The 23338-nt window shown below is 43.2% G+C and overlaps 1 protein-coding gene and 1 non-coding gene across 11 annotated transcripts in view; one reads left to right on the top strand and one right to left on the bottom strand.

Annotated features, from left to right (window-relative positions):
- The first annotated feature begins 5373 nt into the window (after positions 1 to 5373).
- Stn1 (STN1 subunit of CST complex) overlaps positions 5374 to 23338 on the top strand; it is a 32398-nt gene continuing 14433 nt past the window's right edge. For 2 of the 10 annotated variants that reach the window (XM_063244658.1, XM_063244657.1), the window contains exons 1-5: positions 5433 to 6121; positions 13090 to 13185; positions 13931 to 13949; positions 18075 to 18172; positions 18571 to 18639. In XM_063244658.1, coding sequence (XP_063100728.1) covers positions 5971 to 6121; positions 13090 to 13185; positions 13931 to 13949; positions 18075 to 18172; positions 18571 to 18639 — 433 coding nt within the window. In that variant the 5' untranslated portion in view covers positions 5433 to 5970. Of the gene's footprint in view, positions 6122 to 13089; positions 13186 to 13926; positions 13950 to 18074; positions 18173 to 18570; positions 18640 to 23338 lie in introns of those variants that run through there. The other 8 variants (XM_063244652.1, XM_063244653.1, XR_010046219.1 and 5 more) reach the window with 8 other exon arrangements.
- LOC111758427 (small nucleolar RNA SNORA2/SNORA34 family) lies at positions 17685 to 17820 on the bottom strand. Its single transcript, XR_002792602.1, has one exon. It is a non-coding gene; the product is annotated as a small nucleolar RNA SNORA2/SNORA34 family (small nucleolar RNA).

Below are 23338 nucleotides of genomic sequence, written 5' to 3'. Positions count from 1 at the left end.
AAACCTTCAGCTTGTAAAACATACAATATCTGTGAAGCAAAAGAAATCAAAGTACAATAAAATTAGGTATGCTTATCATATGATCTACATGTGAAGTAACCATTAGAGAGCTGGGTGGTTAAAATAATACTGGAAACAGTTCATGATGGGAGGAAGGCAGTAAGCAGCAAGAAACAAGCAACAAATGCAACAACCACTGCGGCCCTCTTTATGTCTATGTTTTATCCAGGTTACCCATTAGAGTAGGTGGTACTCACACCCTTAATCCTAGCACTGCACTGCATCACATCCTCAATCCCAGCATTACACAGCCTAAATCGAGCCATCTCTGAAAATCAGAGCTGAAAAGCTCTGACTGCATGAGGTTTTGGGGGCACATCTAGATCAAAGCCATAACAGGGAGACATGTGATAATCCTAAGTGAATGTATCAGGAAGACATAACCATTAGAAATATATGTGTATTTAACAAGTAAGCTTGAAATGTGTAAAACAGAGGACTGAGGATATGGCTGAGCAGCACAGCACCTGCCTGACAAGCACGAGGTCATGAGTCCGATTCCTGGTACACACACACACACACAAAATGCAAAGCAGAACTGACATTTATGTTAGCAACAACCCAGGTGAAGAAAGAGATGGCAGGGTTAGGAAGTACAAGCAGAGGAGTACACCTTAGGAAACATCAGTGTGTAAGAGATAAACCACAATCAAGCAGGCTGAGAAGGAACAGAGATAAAAGGAAAATCAGAAGGGTGATCTCAGAAAGCCAGAATGGGATAGGAAGAGTACAGGATTTACTCAACAACAAATGCTAGGGGAAAAAAAGATGAAGAATGATAAGGAGAGTAGATTATCCATCACATATGATAATTTGAGTGTTAGTGCTAACCTTAGAAAAGCAGTTTCAGTGGAATGGTGAGCTGGAGTAGGATTGGTTGGAAAGTAAAGTGAGCCAGGTTCTGATGGATCAAATTGGAGACTCACTTTAAGGAAGTGTGGACAGGGAATGCGTAGGCTCTTCCAAGGAGCTCGGCTTTGAAAGGAGAGCAAGATGGTAAGCTAGCGGACAGAAGTGAAAGGGTTGGAGATTTTCCATAAGTCACAGATATAGATATAGATATAGATATAGATATAGATAGACAAGTGCATAAAAGATAGATGACTATACTGTTAACCTCTTAATTTATCAAAAGAAACAGTCTGTTTTCATTGGTTGATCATTTTTTCATGCCTAAATCTTGTAATCTGAATGACTACTTTTAAGATAACAATATGCAATGTATTAACTAGTGCTAACTTCCTATTATTTTTTGAAATTCTGTATTATTTTTATCATTTTGTTTTTTAAAATAAAATTTTAAAAGTGGGGAAAAGTCTGTTTTTTTCAAGCTGGAGCTGAATGATATGTCAGAAGAATAAAGAAAAGCATGTTTATGTGCTAAGGAAATGGGGGGAGGGAAGGGAAGGGATATAGTTGAGAGTCTTTGCCGTAAGCCCAGCAATATTTTCTGATACTAGTTTCTTCACCATCAATTAGCAAATATCCCTAGGACATAATTTTTAGGGAGATTCAGTTAATTGCATCGAGAATGCTTCTTATGTATTTTGTGCTCCCTACCACAGTATATAAGATGTAGCAGACATCTCTACAAGTTTTTAGTTCATTAAATTATTCTTCTGATCAATAATCAACACCTCGCCATTGCTTACATGAAATAAAAATCAAAGGCTAATCAAGGCCTTTAAGATCTAGCTAAAATCAGGATCTCCAGTCAAGCTGCTGTGCTGGCTTCTACAGCAACACGCATTGCTCACCCTGAGGCTTTGACCTGTTCCTGCTCGTTCCTGTCTCCCTCTTTGTGGGAAAGGAAACTGACAGTGAAATTCCAACTTATCATGGCCCATGAGGTCCACTGGACTTGCTGCTGCCTACCACCAACTGCGTGAGCGACTGTTCTCCCCCACTGTCTCTCCTCTTCCTTGAAAAAGGAAAGATTCTACTGCCTCCAGACATTCCTCTTTGCTTTGCTACCTGGAATGCTTTCTTCATACCGTGTGGGCCTGTTTCTTCTGTCACAGGTCTCAGCCTGAATGTCATTTCATCTCACCTGGTGGAAGTAGAGCCCACGTCCTGTTAGGAGCAAAACACAATACACTTATTTCCTTTGCCTAATCCAAAACAATCTGTACTCATTGGATTCACTTTTGTTCATTGTTCTCCCCCTTTTCTTCTGAAGCCCCATCTGTTTTATCTCCTTACCCCCTGCCCAATACAGCGCTTAACAAGGGCTTTAAAAATATGTTTTATGAATGAATGAATCTGTTTTTTTCAAAATTCAACTTATATCCTACCTACAAACAAATAACAGCTTCCTATGCATTAAATGCTTATTTTATTCCAGTAATTACTTATATTATCTCATTTAAGAAAGCCCTTCTGTTTACCTACAAAAGCTCACACAGTAGTTACAAACTAAGCCATACATTGCACGAAGTTGAAAGTTGCCTCTTGCTTGTTATTTAATATATCACGTGCAACCCTCTTTTGGTTCCAAGGAAATAAGAGCTGCACTACAGCCCAAGCACACAGAGAAAACTCAAGGGAGGCTGAGGAACCAAACATTCCCCTAATGTGATAGCATAAAGGCAATGTTGATACACTGTCTGTGTTACACAGAACGGTTAGTTGTAACCATGAAAACATTTTATTCAGTAATTATTGATGGTAGACAATTATTCAGTAATTATTGAGGAAAGACTCTAGGTGTTATGCCTTATATTTAGATTCCCCCCCTCAAAGTATTAGGTGCTCAGTCAGGACTTCTGAAAGGTAATTAGATCATGGGGGCTTCTAGCTGACTCACTCCTAGGGGGTGGGTTTGGTCAGAAGAGTCAGGTCACTGTGAGCTTGACCCAGAAGGGTTATCTCTCCCCTAGCTCCTCCCTTGGTTACCTCTGCTTCCTGTCCACCATGCTGTGAGCAGTTGCTTTCCGCCGTGCCCCTAGGCCATGGTGTCCTGCCTTGGAGCCAGCCAAGTACGGACTAAAAGGTGAGCCAACATAAACTTCTCCTCTCTATAAGTTTTGGGTGTTGAATATTTTGTTATTTTGTACTTAGGGAAGTAACTAAGACATTAGATAAATGGGAGCTTTTTTATAGGAAAATTATGGAATGGGGGAGAGACATGGCAGGGGGCCTTGACTGGAGTCAGGGTAGTAAAAAAGTTACAAAAGTGGCAGAGTAGCTGGCCGTCTATGAATCCACCTAGGTTTGCTAACTGGCGCTTGTGGAAGTCTGAGCCCTCCCACAGATGCCAGGGTACAGGCCCGTGTCTTCAAGTGGACAGGGACAAATAGCCAATTATTTTCGCCCCCTAGAGTTTCCTCAGGAAGCATTTTAATGAGGACTAGAATGAGGAGCTGTTAGAAACTATATTAACAATTGTTCAAATTCTTATGGGTCAAAAATAAAATTTTTTTATGGGCCAAGGTTGAGAAAAAAAAAAGAGGCTCTCAGAGAAGCATGGTTAGCGTTGGGTCAAGAAGAGAGTCTTTGTCAATTATAAACTTTGAACGGAACATCTAACCTGACTTGCAAGTGAACAAACTCCATTCTACCTGTACAGATGTTAAAAATTATTTGTGGCCAACTGGGCATGGTGGCTCATGCCTGTCACCCCAGCACTTGGGAGGCTGAAGCAGGAGGATCACTGCAAGTTGGAGATCAGCCAGGGCTACAAAGTGAGCTCAAAGCCAGCCTGAGCTGAATAACAAGACCCTGTGTCAAAAAGACAATAAATAAAAAGACAAAAAATTAGTTATGGAAAGATAGTTTGAGCTTTGAGGTATGAAATATATGCAGATCAATTCCCTTTTTTGCAGAACACTTTGCTAAAACCTTAGCTTTCTAGAAAGTACTGTCTATTCTGTCAAAAAAAAAAAAGTGTCTATCAATCCAAGTTACTTCACATCCAGAAGTCATAAGAAAGGGTCCCTAGCACTGTGTGTGTTAACTGTGGGTCTTGGGATATCTGCTTTGTGGAGCTGTGGAATCCCCGCTGGAGCTGCGGCATTGGTGACTTCCATGCACTCGTGTACAGTTGGGGAATCTAAAGTCTGAAGTGCCGGAGACTGAAAAGGTGAGAGGACCTCTCAGACTCCTTTGGGGGCTTCTGAAACCTGAGAATTCTGTTCTGCATCTAACCTTACATGCTAGCTACCATCTTCTCCTTCAAGTGTGGTACTCATATCCAAAAAAGCACCCCTGGATTTCAAGGAGTCCTCTGTTCATTGTAAAATATTAAAGGCAGTCTTCTCTCCTGACAGCCTCTGGGTGTGGCCCACTCCAAGACTGGTAATAAACTGGGAGTCCCCAAGGGCTCTTATTTCCAGCATTCTACCCCAAGTCTTTAAGAGTCACTGCTGAAGTCATCTCAGCCTCTGAATACACGGACCAGCGATTTTCTTCTTGGGTTCCACCCTTTAGCAGATGTGTGCAGTAAGGAAAATGCCACCCAACCTGTCTCTCCCCACTTGCCAGGTGAGCTGGGAGCACCTGTCCTACTGGGTGTGTTCCCTGGGGGATAGCCTCCCTTCTATTAGAGAGGGTGTCTTCTCTTAATTAGATCTTAAACTCAGCCTGACTCTTTACTGAACCAGAATCTGGGTGGGGCTGCATTTTACTAAGGACTCGGGTTTTTTGCTTCTTCAGTGGCCAGGAAGGTAATTGAATGCCATGGTTCTAATGACACACATTTTCCATTTCAGCTGCTTGAAGTTCGCTCTTTGATAAATAGTTTAGCAAGTATCTCTTTGGCAGGTGACTGCCTCCCAGACTGGGCTGCTGAGTAACCTGTACTCCTCCTACCATGCCTGTGTTCCTATAAATTAGGGAGAACTCTTGCCATCTCTAGTTATGTCACAATGGCAGTGGAATGAGACTAACACAATATTGTAGACTGTGAACCGAGTAGACAAAGCGTATTGTCATGTTCGTGCAGAGCTGGTCTTAGGCAAAGACAAGGCCTCATGTCCACTCAAGGGCTCAAATTTAGACACTGTCATCTCCAAATGAGCGTATATCCGTGGATCCTTTATCAGCAATGAATAAACGTAAAAAAGCCACAAAGCAAGCCTGCTTTTGGCTCTGCCTTATTTTGTTGTTCGTAGAATATTCGAATCCTGTTCCACATCTTGAGGACCCTGCCACTACCGAGGGTAGAAAGGGACCACATGGAAAGCTTGGTTCGGGCTGCAAGAACCCGGAAAGCATCTCCAGCCTCTGTGAGCACCTCTCCGCGCCCGGAGAGGGGGCCTGTGGGCGGGGCTTGCTTGCCGCTCTGGCCGGCTGTCACGAAGCCCCGCCCCCGCAGGAGAGCATGTGGTGCAGCCGCAGCCCGGCGCAGGATGGGGTGGGGCCTCTGCCGGATGGGGCGGGGCCAGGCGAGGTGCAGACGGCTGGAAACGGAAAAGCGGCGCGCTGACAGGGGTCTGTCGCGGGCGGAGAGGCACCGGCCTGTGAGCTGGCCGGGAAGTGGCCGCCTGGGTGCTGTGGGCACCGGTGCAGGCGCGGGGGGGAGGGCCGCCCACCGGTCCAGTGTGTTTGTTTTTCCTTTGTGCCGCTCCCCCGGAAGGTGCAGAGCGGAGATGGATGGGCTTTTCTGTGCCTCAGTTGCTGTGTGGCCGCGAGGGCGCCGGGGACTCCGGACCCACTCACTGAAGCAGCTTCGGGGTGCTCCTGGGTGGAAGGCTGTCCCCAAAGCGAAAAGTCGTTTAGCTGTTTGGAGGCTGGTGCTTTTGGGGAAAGAGTAACTGGGCTGCAGACCCTGAGCTTACACCCTCCAGCGTCCTGGGTGCCACTCCCTGGCCGCGCCAGTTACATCCTCACTAAAACCCTCCGTCCTGGTTTTTCTGTCTCATGTAGATCCTTGACTAAGTGAAGCAGAGCCTCTAGGATTAGCTAAAGTAGATGCCAGTTTGCAGCCTCTTGATGCAGTCCGAGTCCAGCCGGTATGAGGAGACTCCTTCCCTCTTGTGGGGTTTGGATCCTGTGTTTGTAGCTTTTGCAAAACTCTACATCAGGGATATCCTGACCATGAAGGAATCCCGCCAAGTTCCAGGTAGGTGGCTGGGCGCCTGGTAGTCCCCCTGTGCTGCGTCTGCACCCCTTCCTGCCTGGCAGCTGTCTGAAGGCCCTCCCTGCATGGGCTTTGAAAACGACCTAGCTCAGAGCCTCCTGCGAGTTAAAAACAATGTTTTTTTTAAAAAAATAGATGCTTAAGGAAGTAACCGTGCAGAAGAAGGCTATACTAGTGTTTAAGGTCTTCCAGTTGCAGAAATACTGAGTTGTTTTTCTTAGGGGCTCTTGGTGGAAAGATCTGTGGGCCCAGCGTTCCTAGACTCAGATTGTGCCTTTTTCCCTCGTTAGGGTCACGTGGCTTACCTGTCCTTTTTTGTAAAAACAGAAATTATCCATGCCTGATTTTGTGAGGTTTTTTTTTTTTGTTATTGAATTAGAATCCGTATAAGCTCCCTGTCTGTCTTGTTCACCTGTGTAATCACAGCACCTTGGTTTGTAGTGGTTGGGCCCTCAAGAAACATCTGTGGGAGTAAGCTTGGTGGTACATAGCTATTACCCCAATATGTACTGGGTAGGCTGAGGCAGTAAGATCGCCAGTTTCAGGCCAGACTAGGCTACATAATGAGACCTTACCTCAAAAAGCCAAAAGGAAAACAGCAATCAAAGAAACAAAGCTTGTACATTTAAAGTTAAATTTTTTTTTTTTTTTTTGTCTTTTTCCTTGTACCGGGGATCGAACTCACGACTGCCTGCTTTCAAGGCAGACACTTATGCCGCTGAGCTAAACCCCCAGCCCCTAAAGTTAAATATTTCTTATTAAAGTAGTAGTTACTAAAGGCACATAAAAGATATGCCTGAATGGACAACAAATACCATTTAGGACAGATTTGACTAATTCAAGAAGCCATGGGTAAGTCTTCATGTGTTCACTGTGCTGTATGAGTTGTTTGTTTAAACTCTACTCTGAGTGTGGCTTTCTGGGCGTGGGCCTTCTGAATAGCAGGCTGTGTGTGAGTCAGAAGTAGGCATCGCAAGCATCCACAGTTTTACTGAGATGAGGTTTCCTGTGATTTTAGTTGTTTACAAATATATTTGGATGACCTTACACTGGAGTCTTTTGTGCAGATTTTTCATCACACCTCCATTTCCTCATTGCTGTTGGACATTGTCTGTTTTGTTCCTTGGAAGGCAGCCAGCCTCCCCCATAGTTTTCCATTTTCCACAACAATCTGGTATTCTTCATAGCTCATCTCCTCAGGAAGAAATTAATTCACACCAAATACCAGCTTCACTTGAAGATCTGTGGGTGAGCAACAAGCATTAGGGACAGGCATGGGGACTTAACTCTTCCTGTGGGCTAAGGATCTTAGGATGTGCTGAACCAAACCAATGAGAACCTGTACTGATGATCTTTGCTTTTATTTTTTAAGGAAATCTCATGATTGAAGTAGACATCATGATTTTAGAGATTTTCTTTATACTATACTGTAGGGTTCAGAAGGTAGGGAACATCACTTGCCTAGGTTTTATTTTGTTGGTTTGGTTTGGTTTACCATAAGGAGGAAACTTAGTGAAGGTCTGTAATCCTAGCTATTTAAGAGACTGGGACAGGAGGACTGCAAATTCGAGGCCAGTCTGGGACATTTAGTAAGATCCTGCCTCAAATTTTTAAAAAGGGCCAGAGATAAACCTCAGTGGTAGAGCCTGCCCCCTCACTGGTTCAGTCCCTATACACATCCACACAAAGAAAACTTGTGACAACATAAAAACTTAGAAATGTTTAAACAACAACAAGAAGTCTTAAGGCAAGGAAGATTATCCAAAATAAAAATCCAGTATTTGCTAAGATAAAGAATTCACCTGGCTTTGTCCTGGGTCCTAGAGGTAACCTCTAAATCCTTGCAGTTTCCTAAGAAAGAGGAGTTACCTGTGACAGCTTACCACTAAAACCATACTTGAGGGTATGCTAATCAGGTATCCTACACTGACCCCAAAGTTTCAGGATTGGAACTGACCACACCAAAAGACCAGCCTTCCCCTGTGGCCCATGCTATGTCTGAACCCTTGGGGTTTCGGGGAGTTTAGTCACATGGCTATAAGTCAATTATGCCTGCTTTCTGAAACCCAGTAAAAACCCTGGGCAGTGAAGCTGGGTGAGTGTTCCTGGTTGGTTACCATACACTGGTTTGTCAGAGGATGATGTGGCCGAGCTCATGAGATGTCATATTGGGATGCCCCAGGCCTGGCCCTATGCCATCTCTTCATTTAGCTGGTACTGATTTCTGCTCGCTGTCACATGACCACAAGTGTAGCAGCTGTCTTAGTTTGTGTTCCAATAGATTCATACACCTGAGGGAGTGAGTCATGGAAACCTCCACATTGACAGTCAGCTGTTCAAAAGTGAAGGTTGCCTAAGGGTCCCCACAAAAAGTAGGGTTACTAAATGAAGTGAGGGCAGTACTGTGGGGGGGTCGTGCCCTAAACCTGTGAAATTTAACCCAAGTGGAAATTTAGCATTCGAATTGCATTGCAAGAGAACTGCAAAAATGTGTCCCTAGCCCTGTGAATTGGGTTTAAACTAATAAAACTTCTGTCAAGTTTAACTGTAATGGTGATAGGTTTTAGACTTTTTCTTTTTGTACTAAAAAAGCTTTTAATAATAGCTCATAAGACACAGAGATAGTCTTTGTTTTAAACGTCTTTACATGTCAAACTTAGATCAGTTAGAAAATAACTGTACATTACGAAAAACAAGCTACCTTCTTTTTGCCTTGCTCTCATATTAGACAGCACAGAAAACTATGACCCAAAAAGCTATAGGGTATTCTCCCCGCTCCAGCAAACAAGCAGTCAGTTCTTCAGCAGACACCAGCTGGGCGTCCTCCAATTTCAGTTTTGACACTGTCTGTCTGGAGATGGTGTTAAATCCCACAGGTTGAGGTCTCCATTCCCAAGATGCCCCAGCGCTTCTGATGCCATTTGAAACCCCAGTTGGTTTTACTGTGCTTCTGACCATCTGGTGGTAAATCAGGGTTCCCACAAACAGGCAGCTGATGCCACAGGGAAACAGTTTCTAGTTTATCGTGAAGGGTATCATAGAGGCTACTGATGGAGAGATGACTAGGAAGGGGAAGGACAAGTGGCACTGAGCTGCCATTCCCCCCAAGGTGTGTCACCCTCCTGGAAGCTATCTGGAACTTCTCAGAACTTCTCACCTTTTGGGATTTTTATGGAGGTTTCATTGCATAGTCATCATCGAAGCGTGGACAGTAGTTTTGAAATACAATTGGGCACAATGCCCATGATCCACTTCTAAGAAACTAGGTGGGGAAACCCTAGTTTGACCTGTCTGTCCAGGTTTTTCGTGGCCTCTCTGTATAATGTTCCTTCTCCCAGGGAGTGAGGCAGAACCCTTCTGGAATGAGGAGGGTCTTAAGATCTACTAGTCCAGGATAGCACTGACAGTTTCTTTATGGTCAGCTAAAGGTTAGCAGAATTAGTTTCTATGAGCCAAGTGGGGTAGCACATGCCTATGGTCCGAGCACTCAGGAGGCTGAGGCAGGAGGATTGCAAAGAGTCCAAGGCCAGCCTGAACTACATAGCAAGACCCTATCTCAAAAAAAAAGAAAAGAAAAACAAAACAAAAAAAAAGAATTAGTTTCTATGACCTGTGTTGAGAGTTATAAGCCAAGAACCATAGATGAAAACCAAGAAATAAACATTATAACAGCATAATTTTTTTATAGATCAGTGTATAGAACTTAACACTGTATATTCCTAGCAAATGCAGTGAGGTAGATATACTATACAGTCACCCTTCTGTATCCCTCATCCATAGGTATAACCAATCTAGGATTGATAATATATGGGGGGAAAATTTGTAATTATCTGAATATATACAGCCTTTTTCTTATTAGTCCATAAACAATGTAGTATAATAACTACTTACATAGCATTTGTATCATATGAGTATGGTAAGTAATGACTTACCATGAGAGGACACAGGTAGGTTGTGTGCAAATACTAATGGCCATTTTATATAACGACTTGAGCATCCTCGGGCTCCTGCATAGGGTCCTGGAACCAGTCTCCCATCAACAGACACAACCCTATATTCATAAGAATTGTGTTAATGTTGATCTATGTTTGAAAATACTATCTTAGGCATTTTGTTGCTATCAGATTTCAATGAGACCAATTATAGCTTCAATAAAATAATAAGCAATTAAACTGAAAGGTGATCCGACAAAGGTACTCTACTTTTCAAGAAGTAACAAAGTGTCTGCCTGCCAAGCTCAAGGTTGTACCGGTACCCAAAAAAAAGTGCCAGGCAAATGTCTTGCTGTAGTTGTAGATGTTCAAGGCCAGCTGCTTGAAGTCTGCTTTAAAGCTACCTGTGCCTCTGGGTCCCTGAGCCCTCACAGCTGTCTGAGCTCTTCCTGGGGGCCTGAGGATCTGGGGGTTCCTGTACATACAGGCTCCTGTGGGTTATACAGGAACAGTAGAAGCAAAAGTGCCCCTTGGAAAAGGCTGCCACATAGACTTGCTAGCATTTGTCTGTGGGGATAATCTTCAATGTATTTTTATTGGTAGCTAAAAATTTTATAAAATACCGAGTTTTAGTGTGAGATTTTCATAAATGTAACATGTGGTCATCATTTTCAGAGCCTGTGGAGTTTTCTCTGGATCCACAGTGCTTCTGTCCAACTCCCTTGAGCCTTAGGAAAGACTGTGCTCTGATAGAGGGAAGTGGTTCTCCAATTTTTTTTCCATATCCTCAGCTGTCTTTGTAGACGCTGAGTATCTCATTTGCTTGGTGTATGTTTGCAGGTACTGTGTGACATCTCTGCCAAATTTGTAATCAATGTTTCTTCCTCCATCAGTTTCCTGGGAGGTTTTACGCTGGTACCCTGTGTTATTTCTGCTGCAGCTGTCCTCTCTGGTTTAGTGATGCTTTGAAGATGTCACATCCCGGGATTGGAAGAATTTCACTGTTTCCTCAAGTAACAGTATCTGTCCTTGAGGGCAAGTTGTGAGGTGGAAGTTTGTGGGACTGCAGTGAATTCTTTTTTATGGAAGTCTACTATGTCTTCAACTGAACACCTGTTCATAGTTTTTATTACTTATTTAACTATTTTTGAGACAGGGTCTCATTGTATGGGCCAAGCTAGTCTTAAACTCACTCTGTAGCCCAGCCTGGCCTCAAACTTGTGGCAATCATCCTGACTGAGCCTCCTGAGTGCTAGGATTACAAGTGTGTACCACCATGCCCGACTATTGTTTTTATTTTTGCCAGGTACAGCATTTGTAGATGAATTAGAGACGTCACTGGCTGTACCATTAGTCCAGCCTGATCTCATGGCCTTCTTCAAAGATCTCAGTCCAGGCAGATCACCTGTGGTCCATCTGTTCTTCCATCTTAAAGGCCTTCAAAGTCCATAGGTTTTCTGTGGATCCCCATTCAAACCCAGTTCCTGGATGGGGACAACTCTTGTTTCCAGGTGATATACTGACCCCATTCCTGCCCTTTTGCAGCCTTGGTATTTCAACTCATGGGCCCATAATTGGTTGAGGATGTTCTCCCGTGCGGAGGCTTCTTGAGAAGTGTGCTTCCACAGGGTCCTGGGCCTGCTTTAGGCATGTTTTCTTTGCTCTGAGCACATTTCTCTCCTAGTTTCACTGGCGGTCAGAGGCTCTGGAGTTGTTGTCCACACCTGAGAATAGAGGTGAGTGGCCCATCCTCGGTCCCTCTGTCCTCAAGCAGATCAAGAGAATCTTCCCTCTGCAGAGGCCAGTTTGGTATTCATGCCACAGGTCCCCCCACCCATGGCTTGGAGTTCACAGGCTGTGACTAGTGAGGGAGAGGTGGCCCAGTGCCCGTGATCATGGTCTCCTTGTTTATAATCCATGTATTTATGTGGAAGGAAAATGGCCTGTCAAAAGTGTGTAACCTGTTACTAAAGGTGAAGGCTGCAGCCAAGTGTGGGAGAAGAGTGCCTGGAGAGGGTGTTTGGGTACTGTGGTGCAGGTGACAGGGCCACAGCGGAAGCAAGGAGCTTAGGTAAGCAGGGCAGGAGCAGAAGGGAAGCCCAGGAATAGCAGGTCAGAATCAGAGGCTCAGCTCCCAGGGCTCATTCTGATTTATCCGGTCCCCGGGTCAGGAAAATTCTTTGATGTCAGTAGTGGGTCTCCTCTTAGGTTTCTCCTCTGGTAGGAACTCAGCTGCCAGAATCTCCAGTGTAAGTTTTGAAAACCGGGGTTTTTGTTTGGTTGGTTAGTTTTGTTTTTGGGTTTTTTATTGTTGTTGTTTTTGTTTGTGAGACAGGATCTTACTGTGTAGTTCAGGCTGACCTTGAAATCACTACATAGCCCAGGCTGACATCAAATTGATGGAAATCTTTCTGCCTCACCCTCCCTAGTGCTAAGATTACAGGCTTGCGCCACCATGCCCAGTTGAAAATAGTTCTAAAAAGAGAAGTTTTTGACTTGTAGTCAGCTAGCCCCAAGGGGTAGCATTTTGCCATCTACGTGTCATCTCTTTTTTTTCTTACAAAGAAAAAAAGGGGAAGCTCTCATCAATTCATAGAAACAATGACCCAGTTCTTAGAAAAACACTGGTTTAAAAAAAAGTCAAAGAAGGCATTCTCCCAGCTTCCTTTCTCTTTCCTGTCCTGTGCTGGTCCTGGTGTGCAATGACTTTTCAGGCCTGAGTCTTCTCAGGGGAACATGTCACACAGAGAAAGCCAGTTCACCAGATTTCATGGGACAACACTCGTTTTCCCTTTTCTGCACCTGTAAAAACTGAAAACCAGGCTTTCTGCTTCCCACCCTTGAGGAAGAGACCTCTGGGTTTCCTGGAACTGCCATTGGTCAGGGGCTCTTTCTTAAGACTGGGACTTCAGCCAACAGACTTCTTTTGCTTTTTACATCTGCTGCACCCGCTCCCCCAAAGACATTTAATGAAGCAGAAAATGACTCATCTGTAACTTTGCTTTTTTCAAATTGTAGGTATCTTTTTCTACAATGGGCATCCAGTCAAACAGGTAGATATCCTGGGAACTGTCATTGGAGTGAAAGAAAAAGATGCTTTTTATGGTTATGGAGGTAAGAGCAATTGCACCTGAAACTGAGTTGAGGTGGAAAGTCCCCACATAGCTAAAGGCTGGATTCCAGGCAGCCTTGCAGAGGTGCTAGGGACCCTTGAAAAGCACAGTCCTCTGTCGGGAGCCTCTTGGAGCCCCACATGTGGACTGAGTGTAAAGTGAGACAAGAGGTTGAGTGAAATGGATGATACCGTGAAGTGACCACAGCCGGGGAGTCAGGGGGTAGAAGAATGAAAATCCAGCTATCTAGGCTCCCGGATTGATGGGGGCCACCTGATACCTGTGGGCACGGCTATAAATAGCAGGGGATGACAATATACAGTTACAATGATACCTTTACAAAGAAAGGGCCAGGTTAATGTTAGACTTTTTACAGAGACATGAAGGGGTCAAAGATAGTGTATCCAAAGCAGTTTTTTTACCTTTTGGTACTCAAAGGAGTAAATATCCATTGTCAGAAAAGTTTCCTTCCCTTACGATGATGGAAACCATATAAAGGGGTTCTATATTTTGGACACCAGAGAATTGCTAGAATGTGATTTTAGTGCAATGGTTCTTGATGGCTTAGAGCAGAATGTAAGCATTTTAATATATTGCCTTGTGGACTTCAAGGTTCTCTAGTTAGGAAACCAAGTTAGGCATTTGGTGAGAAGCTCAATGTGGAATTCCAAACCTCTGCCATAATGGACACTGTCACTTTTTGTCATGCTGTCTTGGATTTGTGTTTGTGCTGTACTTGGAGGAAGATAAAAGGCACTGGACTTGGTGAGCAAGAATATTTCCTTGGGAGTCTATGCATGATTGATAATTATAGATACAGCGTGACTGCATTTCAACATTTGTTCATTTTCTCGAAGATGACTTGGCTTGTGCTTATAAAATAACATGAGAGATGAGCTCGTCTGTGCCTTCTGCTTTTTCTCAGTGCATAATCTGGAGTGCATTACAGTCACTTTGTTGTCAGGCATCCATGTGCTGAATCTCTTCTCTGCTTTATTTACCAAAAAGGTTGGTCCTATTTTTCTCCATCAAAACTCAGGGATACTCAGCTGAGGGTGAGGGCACCGCCCAGAGTAAAATAAAGCATTTCCTCCCTCGCACAAAGAGAAAGCAGTAGTGTCCTTCATTTTACAAAGCACACTTACCATGGTCATTTACCTTATTCTCCTAATCTTTTGGAATGAAAGGACAGAAATGATTTCCATTTTGTAGATGGTAAAGCTAAGGGTCCGTAGCTTGCTTGGGGTTCCAGTGATGTGCGTTGTGTGGGTCCAGTCTTCTGTGTACTTGGCAATCTATGTATGTCTTCTGTGTACTTGGCAATCTATGAATTTTTCTGTCCTTCTGTCCCCTTCCTCATCCAGGCCCCACCCGCAAATCAGCTGGATCTAGTTTTTAGTTTTCAGTTTTTCAGATCAAATAAATGAGTCTGTTGAAAACCTCAGTGCTGGCTTTAGAACCAGGCCAAAATTAGCCTGTGACCTAACAGAGCATTACTTACGCCCTCTTCCCATTATGGAAAGATTAAGAGTGTGCACTTAGCTCTTCCCAAGAAGCCTTTCCCACTGAGGGAGTCAACAGCCTGCCACTTCCCTGGGCTGCATAAAAACAGCAAACAGCTAAATGTGGAAGTAATCGAGAGTGGAAATGCGCCTGTGACTAATTCCCACCTAGCCTGTTCCAGCAGAGCTGCTTCTCTGCCTGCTGTCCTCAGGCCCAGCTTGGCTCTCAGGCCACCTTCCAGGCAGCCACACCCTGCTGCACATTTCACCACAGCCCTACACTGACGTATCACTGTGTCCCATACTGGCCAAGGAGGCAGCAGACCTCAGGGTTGTGACACAGGATCCACTGGGAGAGGTCACAGTCCAGGGACACTGGGGTTCGGTGGCAGTGTCCGCATTGTGCAGAGCACTTGGCAGCAATGTAAGCTCAGCCTGGAACCTTAGGGGCTCAGATCAAGACCAGGAAGATCTCGTGTTTTTAGGAGAAATCTTCATCTACTCTTTTTTTCTTTGACTTTCTATCATAAATCAAAATTTTCACCTATAAGTCTTATGCCTAGATCTGTCATACTTTCTTTAAACCCAAATGTCCTTACTGAGTATTTGCTTGTTAAAATGATATTTGTCATAAAATAAAATTTCAAACCAGAAAAAAATATTAATGATACACAAACAAGTCATGTGAAATGCTATAAATTGGGCAATAACTAGGTCAGAGCTTGGGTAAATGTTGTTCCTGATATTCCTAGTGTGCTGATATTTAAGAAATATAGAAATGTCTTATTTCCTCAGTGCTATTATACATATGTCTGTTCTTCTTTAAGTGTTTGAAATTAGACTTAAGGGTCAATGCATACATTGCATGTGGGGTTCCTTCCCTGTAATCTAAAAGGTATTATTAACGCTTGCCTTGGTCGCTTTTCTCTGTTGCTGGGGCAAAATACCTGACACCCAAAATGAAGGAAGGAAAGGTTTATTTAGCACTGTTTGTGGAGGTTTCAGTCCATAATCAGTTGGTTACACAGCAGGGTGGCGTGGCACTGGGGCAGCACTTCAAGGTGACAGCCAGAACAAAAGAAGGAGAACAAGCCTCTATTTCTCCCTCATACGCAGACCACCCCCTTCCTCCAGGGCTGGTATATCACTCCCTCCACCTCTGTGCCCTCTTGCACAGGATCAGGATGTTTTCAAAGTAAGGGTCCTGGCTTCCCGCTGAGTCTCTCAATTAAACATCTAAACTTCTCAAGTTGACGCAGTGTATAAACCATAGCTACACCCAATGTTTTAAAATCATTTATGTTATAGTATGCCCTTTGTTTTACATAACTATATTTAAGACTTTTAAGATATATAAGATTTTTGTTTTACAGTAAAATACCTATATCTTAGCAGGAATGAGTATAAATCTTTGTTTTAACCACCATATTCTCATATACTGTTGTTGTAACATTTTTAGTCAATTCCATATATATTAACATGTAGATTATTTACAATTTTAAGTGTTATGAACAGTACTACAGTGAACAGCCTTATAGGAGGTGTATGTGTCTATATACTTATTCTGTCTTTCTCCTCAGAATAGTTTATTGGAAGCAACTGCTAAGCCAAAGGATTGTTTCAAAATTTGATGCATGTGTTCAAATTTGCTCTTTAGAAATTTAGTGCTAATTTGTATTTCCACTAACACCTATGAATATCAGTATCTGATAGTGGAGAAATTATTGGAATTGGCTTTTTATCCATAGTAAATTGTGAATTTAGCATACTGACATATTATGGGTCATGCTTGTATCTTCCATTAATTGCATTTTTTTCTTTGCCATACTTTCTCTTGTAGCTTGGTCTTTTTCTTCTTAAATGATATGAGCTCTTATATATTAAGACACTAATCCTACGTTTAGAGAATTGCTCCCCATTATTAGTTTTTAGATCAGCCTTTTTAAAAAATGAGCTCTCATTTTTAGGTTCTGCTTTAAAGAAGTCTCTCCCCACCAGCCAGAGGCCTAAAGTATTTACTCATGTTTCCTTAAGTTTATATATTTAATTTAATGAAACACGTCTAGAATTAATTTTCCTATAAGAAGCATTCTTTGGCTGGGGACATAGCTCAGTGGCACAGCACCTGCCCGGCAAGCGTGAAGTCCTGAGTTTGATTCCTGGTACCAAAAAAGAGAAAGAGAAACTATCCTTGACTTTTTCTTTCAACATAATAAACTAGCAATAAGATATTTTTGCCTTATATTTCTTCTACATTATATGTGATTTTACAGTAATCTACTTGATTTTTTTTATTTTAAAGAGAATAAAACAAAACAATGGGAACAATATTGGGCTTCAAAAATAAGACAGTAGAAAATCAACCATAGATTGATTTGCAGTGTACCTTGTAATTCTCTAAATAGATGTCCAGACCACCAGTCACAGGCATGCAAAGCCGACCAAACAGCACGGGCACTAAGTTGTTTCTTCAGGTGCTGTCATCTCAGAAATCTCAGGTGTGTTGCTTCTAACTTCCTCTGTGTCTGTGTGCAAAATTAATCAAACAAAATAGGCACTAAGTTGTCTCTTTACTTCCATTGCTATCATTTCAGAGATACCAGGTGCTTGATTTCTAATTTCTTTTGTGTCTGTGTCTCCTGGACCTGAAATGGGTGGCTGGAGGACTGGATTGCACAACCTGCTTCTTCCTCTTGACATTTGTCTGTGTTCCTCCGATTCAGCTGGTTGCTATATCCCAGGCACTCACTGCCTGCTGCCTGTCCTGTGATGTGGGGGACTGGGTTAGGGTCCCCTCATCTGAGGTTCCCAGGATGGCCGAAAGGTGTGCAGCAGCTGCTCATGGGTGTTCCCCAGGTGGCTGTGGAGCCCCGGGGCCTGGCTTCCTCTCCGGTGGCCCAGCTTTTGGAGCCCTGGGGCTCCTTTCCTCCCGGCCTGAGGCGGCAAGCTCTGGGGATTGGGGGGATATGGCTTCTCTTCTGGCCCATGGCGGTAGAGGAGGTGTTCTTTCTAATGAATTGACCATTGCATCTCTAAAGTTCTGAAGTGGCCATAGGAGCATAGAAAGATACCACTTTAAGCTTCTGTTTGAAACCAACAGCTTCAGAAAGTTGCCAGCCTGGATTCGGGGCCATTTGATTTTTTCTTTCAATTGTGAGGCCCCTACCCTATGCTTAGTAACCTTGCTTCTGAGTTTTTCAGAAATTAGGCAAAAAGGAAATCTCAGAATTTTTCTACAGGTGCCATGGGAATTGTTTGGCTTGTTTTGTACTAGAAAAAAAAAAGCTGAGCCAGTATTGTTTTTGCAGCCAGGATATAATTATTTTCTATTATGAAATAAAACAGGGCCCTTCTGTGATATGCTTGGCTCCCCATGTGTCCCCTGCAGGGGTAAGAACTGGGCAGAAGCCCTTTGCGGAGAGAAACCCTGGCCAAACAACACAGGACCTTTTGTCTCAAGATGGCAGGGGCTCATAGTGACAGAAGGTGATGTCCTTGGGGGTGCCCTTGACCACAGGTCACGCAATGCTGTGTTTTTTCAGGGTGGGAGAGAAAGGCTGACTTTGCACGTGGGTGGTCATTAGATCTCAGCACATAACTTAGGGTACCATTTTTAGCAGAGGAGTGTAGATACGAATCACTAGTACTCTAGGTACGGTAAGGGAAGTGTTGGGTACTTCCCAGTAGGCTCATGTATTCCACTCACATGTACATGCAGGCCATCCCAGTGTATGATGAGAGGTTGATTTTAAAAATGGAGAACTGTGATAAGGGCATTCCCCATCGTAATTATTGAAAAACATCATGGCTGAATGTAATGGTGACGTGTGAACTCACCAGCTATGCCTCGATCCCTCTTCTACCTTTTTATGCTTCTCTTGCAGTGGATGATAGCACAGGAGTTATAAACTGTATCTGCTGGAAGAAGTCAAGAAATACTGAGTCTTCACCAGGTAATTTTGTTTGCCACGTTCCTTTCCTTTTCAGCTGCCGATGGATTTTGTTCTCAGCAGCTCATCAGGGCAGAAATAGGGCCCTGAACTTTCACTTTCATCCTCTGGCAACATGCAGTGAGGGACTTGAAACACTGTACTCAGAGTCTTGGCTGCCCTGAAAGCTGGAGCCAGGGTGGGTGATGTGCAGCTACTTCTCTTTCTCCCATTGCTCTGGTGTTCACTTCTTCCTGAGACTGAGGAATGGGAAAATATGCCTGCAAGTTCCAGCCCCTGCTTCTCACTATACCAGCTGTTATGTAAGTCAAGAGGTTTTAGCCTGATTGGCCTCCAGGTCATAATCCTTAACCAAAATTTTGAGACTGCTGTTCCAGTAGCCTCTGCCGCCATGGTCCAGATTTTCTGAGTTTCTAATATGTTAAAATGAATACCAAGAATTCTGAGCTTGTTAGGATGGGGTTCCTTTGGAAGTTAGCCATTAAATAATATAATATAATATGCCAAAAAACTTTAAAATTGTGTGTTGACCACATTGACTACTACTGAAATATTTGGAGTTACTGAAATACATCTTAATAGTTCCTGAGTACTTTTTTTATTTTTTGGTGCTAGGGATTGAACCCAGAGCCTCATGCGTGCTAGATGAGTACTCTTTCTCACTGTTACCACCTCAATCCTCTTGGGTAATTTTAGAAGTTAGCTTCATTGAAAAGGTATTGTGTGACACTGTGATCAGTTTTGACTCTAAAGCTACAGGAATTGGTGTCTTATTTTTCCCATTTTACAAAGTACATGGCCTGGCGCCAGGCACACAGGGTAGTGAGGCAACGCTGTAGGGTTTGTGCTATGGTTGGGGTAAAGGCCCAGTCCCAGGGTGGCAGTATCTGGAGGTGCTGTGGCCATTTGAAAGGCCAGGCCTAGCAAGAGGTCCGTAGTCCCTGGAGGCAGTGCCCAGGGGCACCAGGGTCTGTCAGCCTCCTGGCTCCGTGTGTGCTTTCTTGCTGCTACACTCTCTTGCTGTCATGTGCTGGTCTTGCCACAAACCAGTAGGGCTGCCTGATTTGGACTTGAACCTCTAGAAGGATAACGAGAACCTTCTAGAGATCAAATGCTGAGACTGCAACCCCAAACCACTTATTTATCACAAAATGCCAACACTACAATTAAATCTGAATATTGAGGTTTTAGTTTAGGAAAAACATCCGTTATCTGGGGCTTGGCTGGGGTGACTTGGCTCATATGACGACAGAGGACTCGCCACTTCTGCTGTAGGAACTTACAGCCTGCGCTGCCGCAGCTTAGCACCAACATTTTAACACCAAAGGAGCCTCAGTCATACATAAACACATGTGCACAACTGTGTCCCAGTCAAAGCAGTGGTGAATGGATCTGGTCTGGGGCTGTAGTTTACGGTAGGCGCCTGTTTTAGGCACCATTTTAAGAGTGTCCCAGTTAATTCTGTTGTAAAGAAATGACATCCTCAGGAATATAAGTCTTATATTTAGTGATTTTTTTTTAAGGTAAAAAAAATGTCCATTAATGTTGGTTGATTTTGTTTTTTCTTGTACTGGTGATTGACCTCACGACCTCATGCTTGCCAGGCGAGCACTTAGATCACTGAGCTAAATCTCCGGCAGTGGCCATTAATATTGAAAGATTTTTATTTTTTAACAATTTATATAATTTAATTCCTCCAGTTTTGTCATGCTTTCTTTTTTTAAGATTTTTTAAAATGTCAGTAAGTAGGTGAATCAATAACAATCACAGAGGATGTCCTTAATTTTAAATTACTTTACAAATAATAAGAATATCAGAAAAAAAGCCTGAAAGTGATTATCATCTTGTTACGCATATTTTAAAATTGCTCCTAACTTGTCCATTCTCTCCTTTTAATGTAATTGCCTGAAGTTTAAACACTTTCCATTGAAAAGTGGCCAACGAAGACAAAATTTTTTTAAACAAAATTTAATCTATGCCAAAATCATGTTGCAGTCAGCTAAAGTAGAAAAATATAGTATTCATTTTTAGAAATATTACACTGAATGTACTGCTTGGACTTAGCTCGTGAGCAAAGCTAAGATAGCTTGGCCCTCAATAGTAGGATGTGAAAGGGGATTTATCTTTCAGGATGGCACGGACTACTTAAAATGAAATTCTGTCAGGCTCTAGCCGTCTCATTCTATTCATTAAATTACTTGCCAGACTCTTCTTGAGCCAGCATGGCTTACCCTTTAAATGGAAGCTCGGGTAATTTCAGCACTTATTATCATTCAGAATGTCTGCATAATGGAGGTGAGGTTTATGAATGCCCTTTACATTCACCCTAAGTAGAACAGGCCCAGGGACAAGACACAAAGGAAGTAGACTTTTAGAAAGTGGTTCTTTTTTCTGAGGGAAACCGCAGGACTGATGCCAGTTGTGTCTGGGTTCCTGGGTGCTGGTTATTGTGTATATCGCTCCCTGTCTCCCTTGGTGTAGCATATGTGTTAAAGTGAACGCCTCTGCACAGGGCAAAGGCACAGTTATCAACATTGTGTTAGGGCAGAAAATGTGACCAGGAGACCAAAAGACACCCAATCCATCATAGAAGCCCTATTAGGAGGCAAACCACAAATAATACAACATTAGGACAGAAATCAGCATGTAACAAAGTTGCTATTTCAGGTTGTCTTGGTTACTTTTCTCATTGCTGAGATAAAATACCTAATGCCCAAAGTGAAGGGGCAAAAGTCTTGTTTAGCTCACAATTTGTGGAGGTTTCAGTCCATCATCAGCTGGCTCCAAGGCAGGGTGGCATAGCTGAGGGGCAATAGTTCATGGTGGCAGAAGACAACAAAAGCAACAAGAGAGAACAAAAGAGACAAAACTTTCAGTCCCTTATGTTGTGTGGCGGCTACTCTACCTAGGGCCAGTGTAGCGCTCACACCCTTAATCCCAGCATCGCCCTGCAAATCAATCACACACACTAGATTCAGCTACCTCTGAAAAAACTCTGACCACTTGAGGCTTTGGGGAGACATCCAGACACAAGCCATAACACAGGTAGATAGCAATATTTGAAAGGAGTTCACTGTGTTTCCTATCTTGCAGCTTATATAAAACAACTCAAAGCGACAGAGTTGTCTATCCCAGGAAACATGTCAAGCTCTGCTATGCCCCTGGCTGTCAAAGCCCTGAAAACTTGTTACCAATGACAACAAGATGGATCAATTAAAAAATTAAGATACTTTTCAAACTTTTGTAAAGTACAATGAAATCACATAAATGTGAAAAAGAAATTGGAGTGGGAGGGGTGTGTGTAATCAGGCTCACTGATAAAATGTCCTGACATTTAAAAGAAACTAACAAAGCTGAAGAGATCAGGGCTTATCCATAAAGAAATGGAGTGGATCGTCTCGTAACAGGGTGAGTCACACTTTATGGACTCACACTGTGTTCATTAAGAAATTAAAGATCCTAATGGCAGAAGCTGGTGGAGTGTGCACCTTGCCAATGATATTGTATAAAGACTGAGTGGCATGCTTATTTTTTCTGGCAGACATTCTGACAATGTGTTACAATCTGAAAACGTGATAAAGAAAGCAAAATAATTTTGTCTAAAGAGCTTCACAAATAGCATGTACTTATCACTCCCCGTGGATCTGCTATTGTCAAAGCTCATGATGTAAGAGTTAAATTAGATCATACACGTAAAATCAGATCTTACACAACAGCTCTGTGTGAGGTAGACGCTATCACTGTCTCCATTTCCTAGGGGAGGAAACAAAGACTTCAGAATAGAGGAAAAAAAGAGACACAGTGAGGTTAAGTAAGCTGGCCAAAGGTACCTAGCTAATAAAAGGTAAACTGAGAGTTAAGTCAGGTCTTAATCAAGGAGATAAATGCTGACCTCCAAACTGTTTGACCCTCACACAGTGCTAGTGGTACAAATCAAAAAATATCTTTAGGCAGGCCTGGTGGCACACACACCACTACTAGAGAGGAGAATCACCAAGCCCAAGGCCAGCCTGAACTACACAGCATGATCCTGGCTTGGAAAGTGAAAAAATTTTATCATAAGGGAAGTACTGAGTGAGACTAGCTAACTAAACTGTTCTCTTAGGCAGAATGCTAGTTGCTATTTGAGAGGCTATGTTTTGTAGGTTTTGTAGATACATAATATGTATTTGGAATCACAGTAGGCAGAAAAAGGGTATAAAAATCTTTTTTCTGAATCACAGTAACTAGGACATTGATAGTGTGTTGGGCAGGCAGCAGAAAGTGAAGGAGAAACAGGAGGGCCACAGCCTGGGTGCGTGAGTTTACCCCGCAGCTCTGCCCCCACCACCTGCTTCACCTCTCTGTGACTCCATCCCCTCCCCTCTGCAGTGGGGCCAGTAAAAGAGAGCAGGGAGGTTCAGAAGGAGGTTTCGGAACAGCATCCTGTATCTAGACACTTGTAGCTGCTCTTAAGTTATGCGGTTTACAAGTAGAATTTGAGTGGTGCAGATTACTGAGGACTAAACACACGTTGGTTTCTTTTAACCATGAAGTTCTGTTTTAAATGATACAAGAGTGAGTACTTAAGAGAGAGTCTAGTTCCCAGAGTCGGGAGGAGGGAGAGCTTAGGACAGTGGTGGCAAGCCTGTGGCACATACGCCACGGCAAGCATGCAGAGCCCTCTTGTCGATGACGTCATGAATTGTATGAGTTATTTTCC

The sequence above is a fragment of the Cavia porcellus genome, unplaced genomic scaffold (assembly GCF_034190915.1).
Source record: "Cavia porcellus strain 051 isolate PalLab524CR breed Dunkin Hartley unplaced genomic scaffold, mCavPor4.1 scaffold_2, whole genome shotgun sequence".
Lineage (NCBI taxonomy): Eukaryota > Metazoa > Chordata > Mammalia > Rodentia > Caviidae > Cavia > Cavia porcellus.
This window is presented reverse-complemented; position numbering and strand designations above follow the sequence as displayed.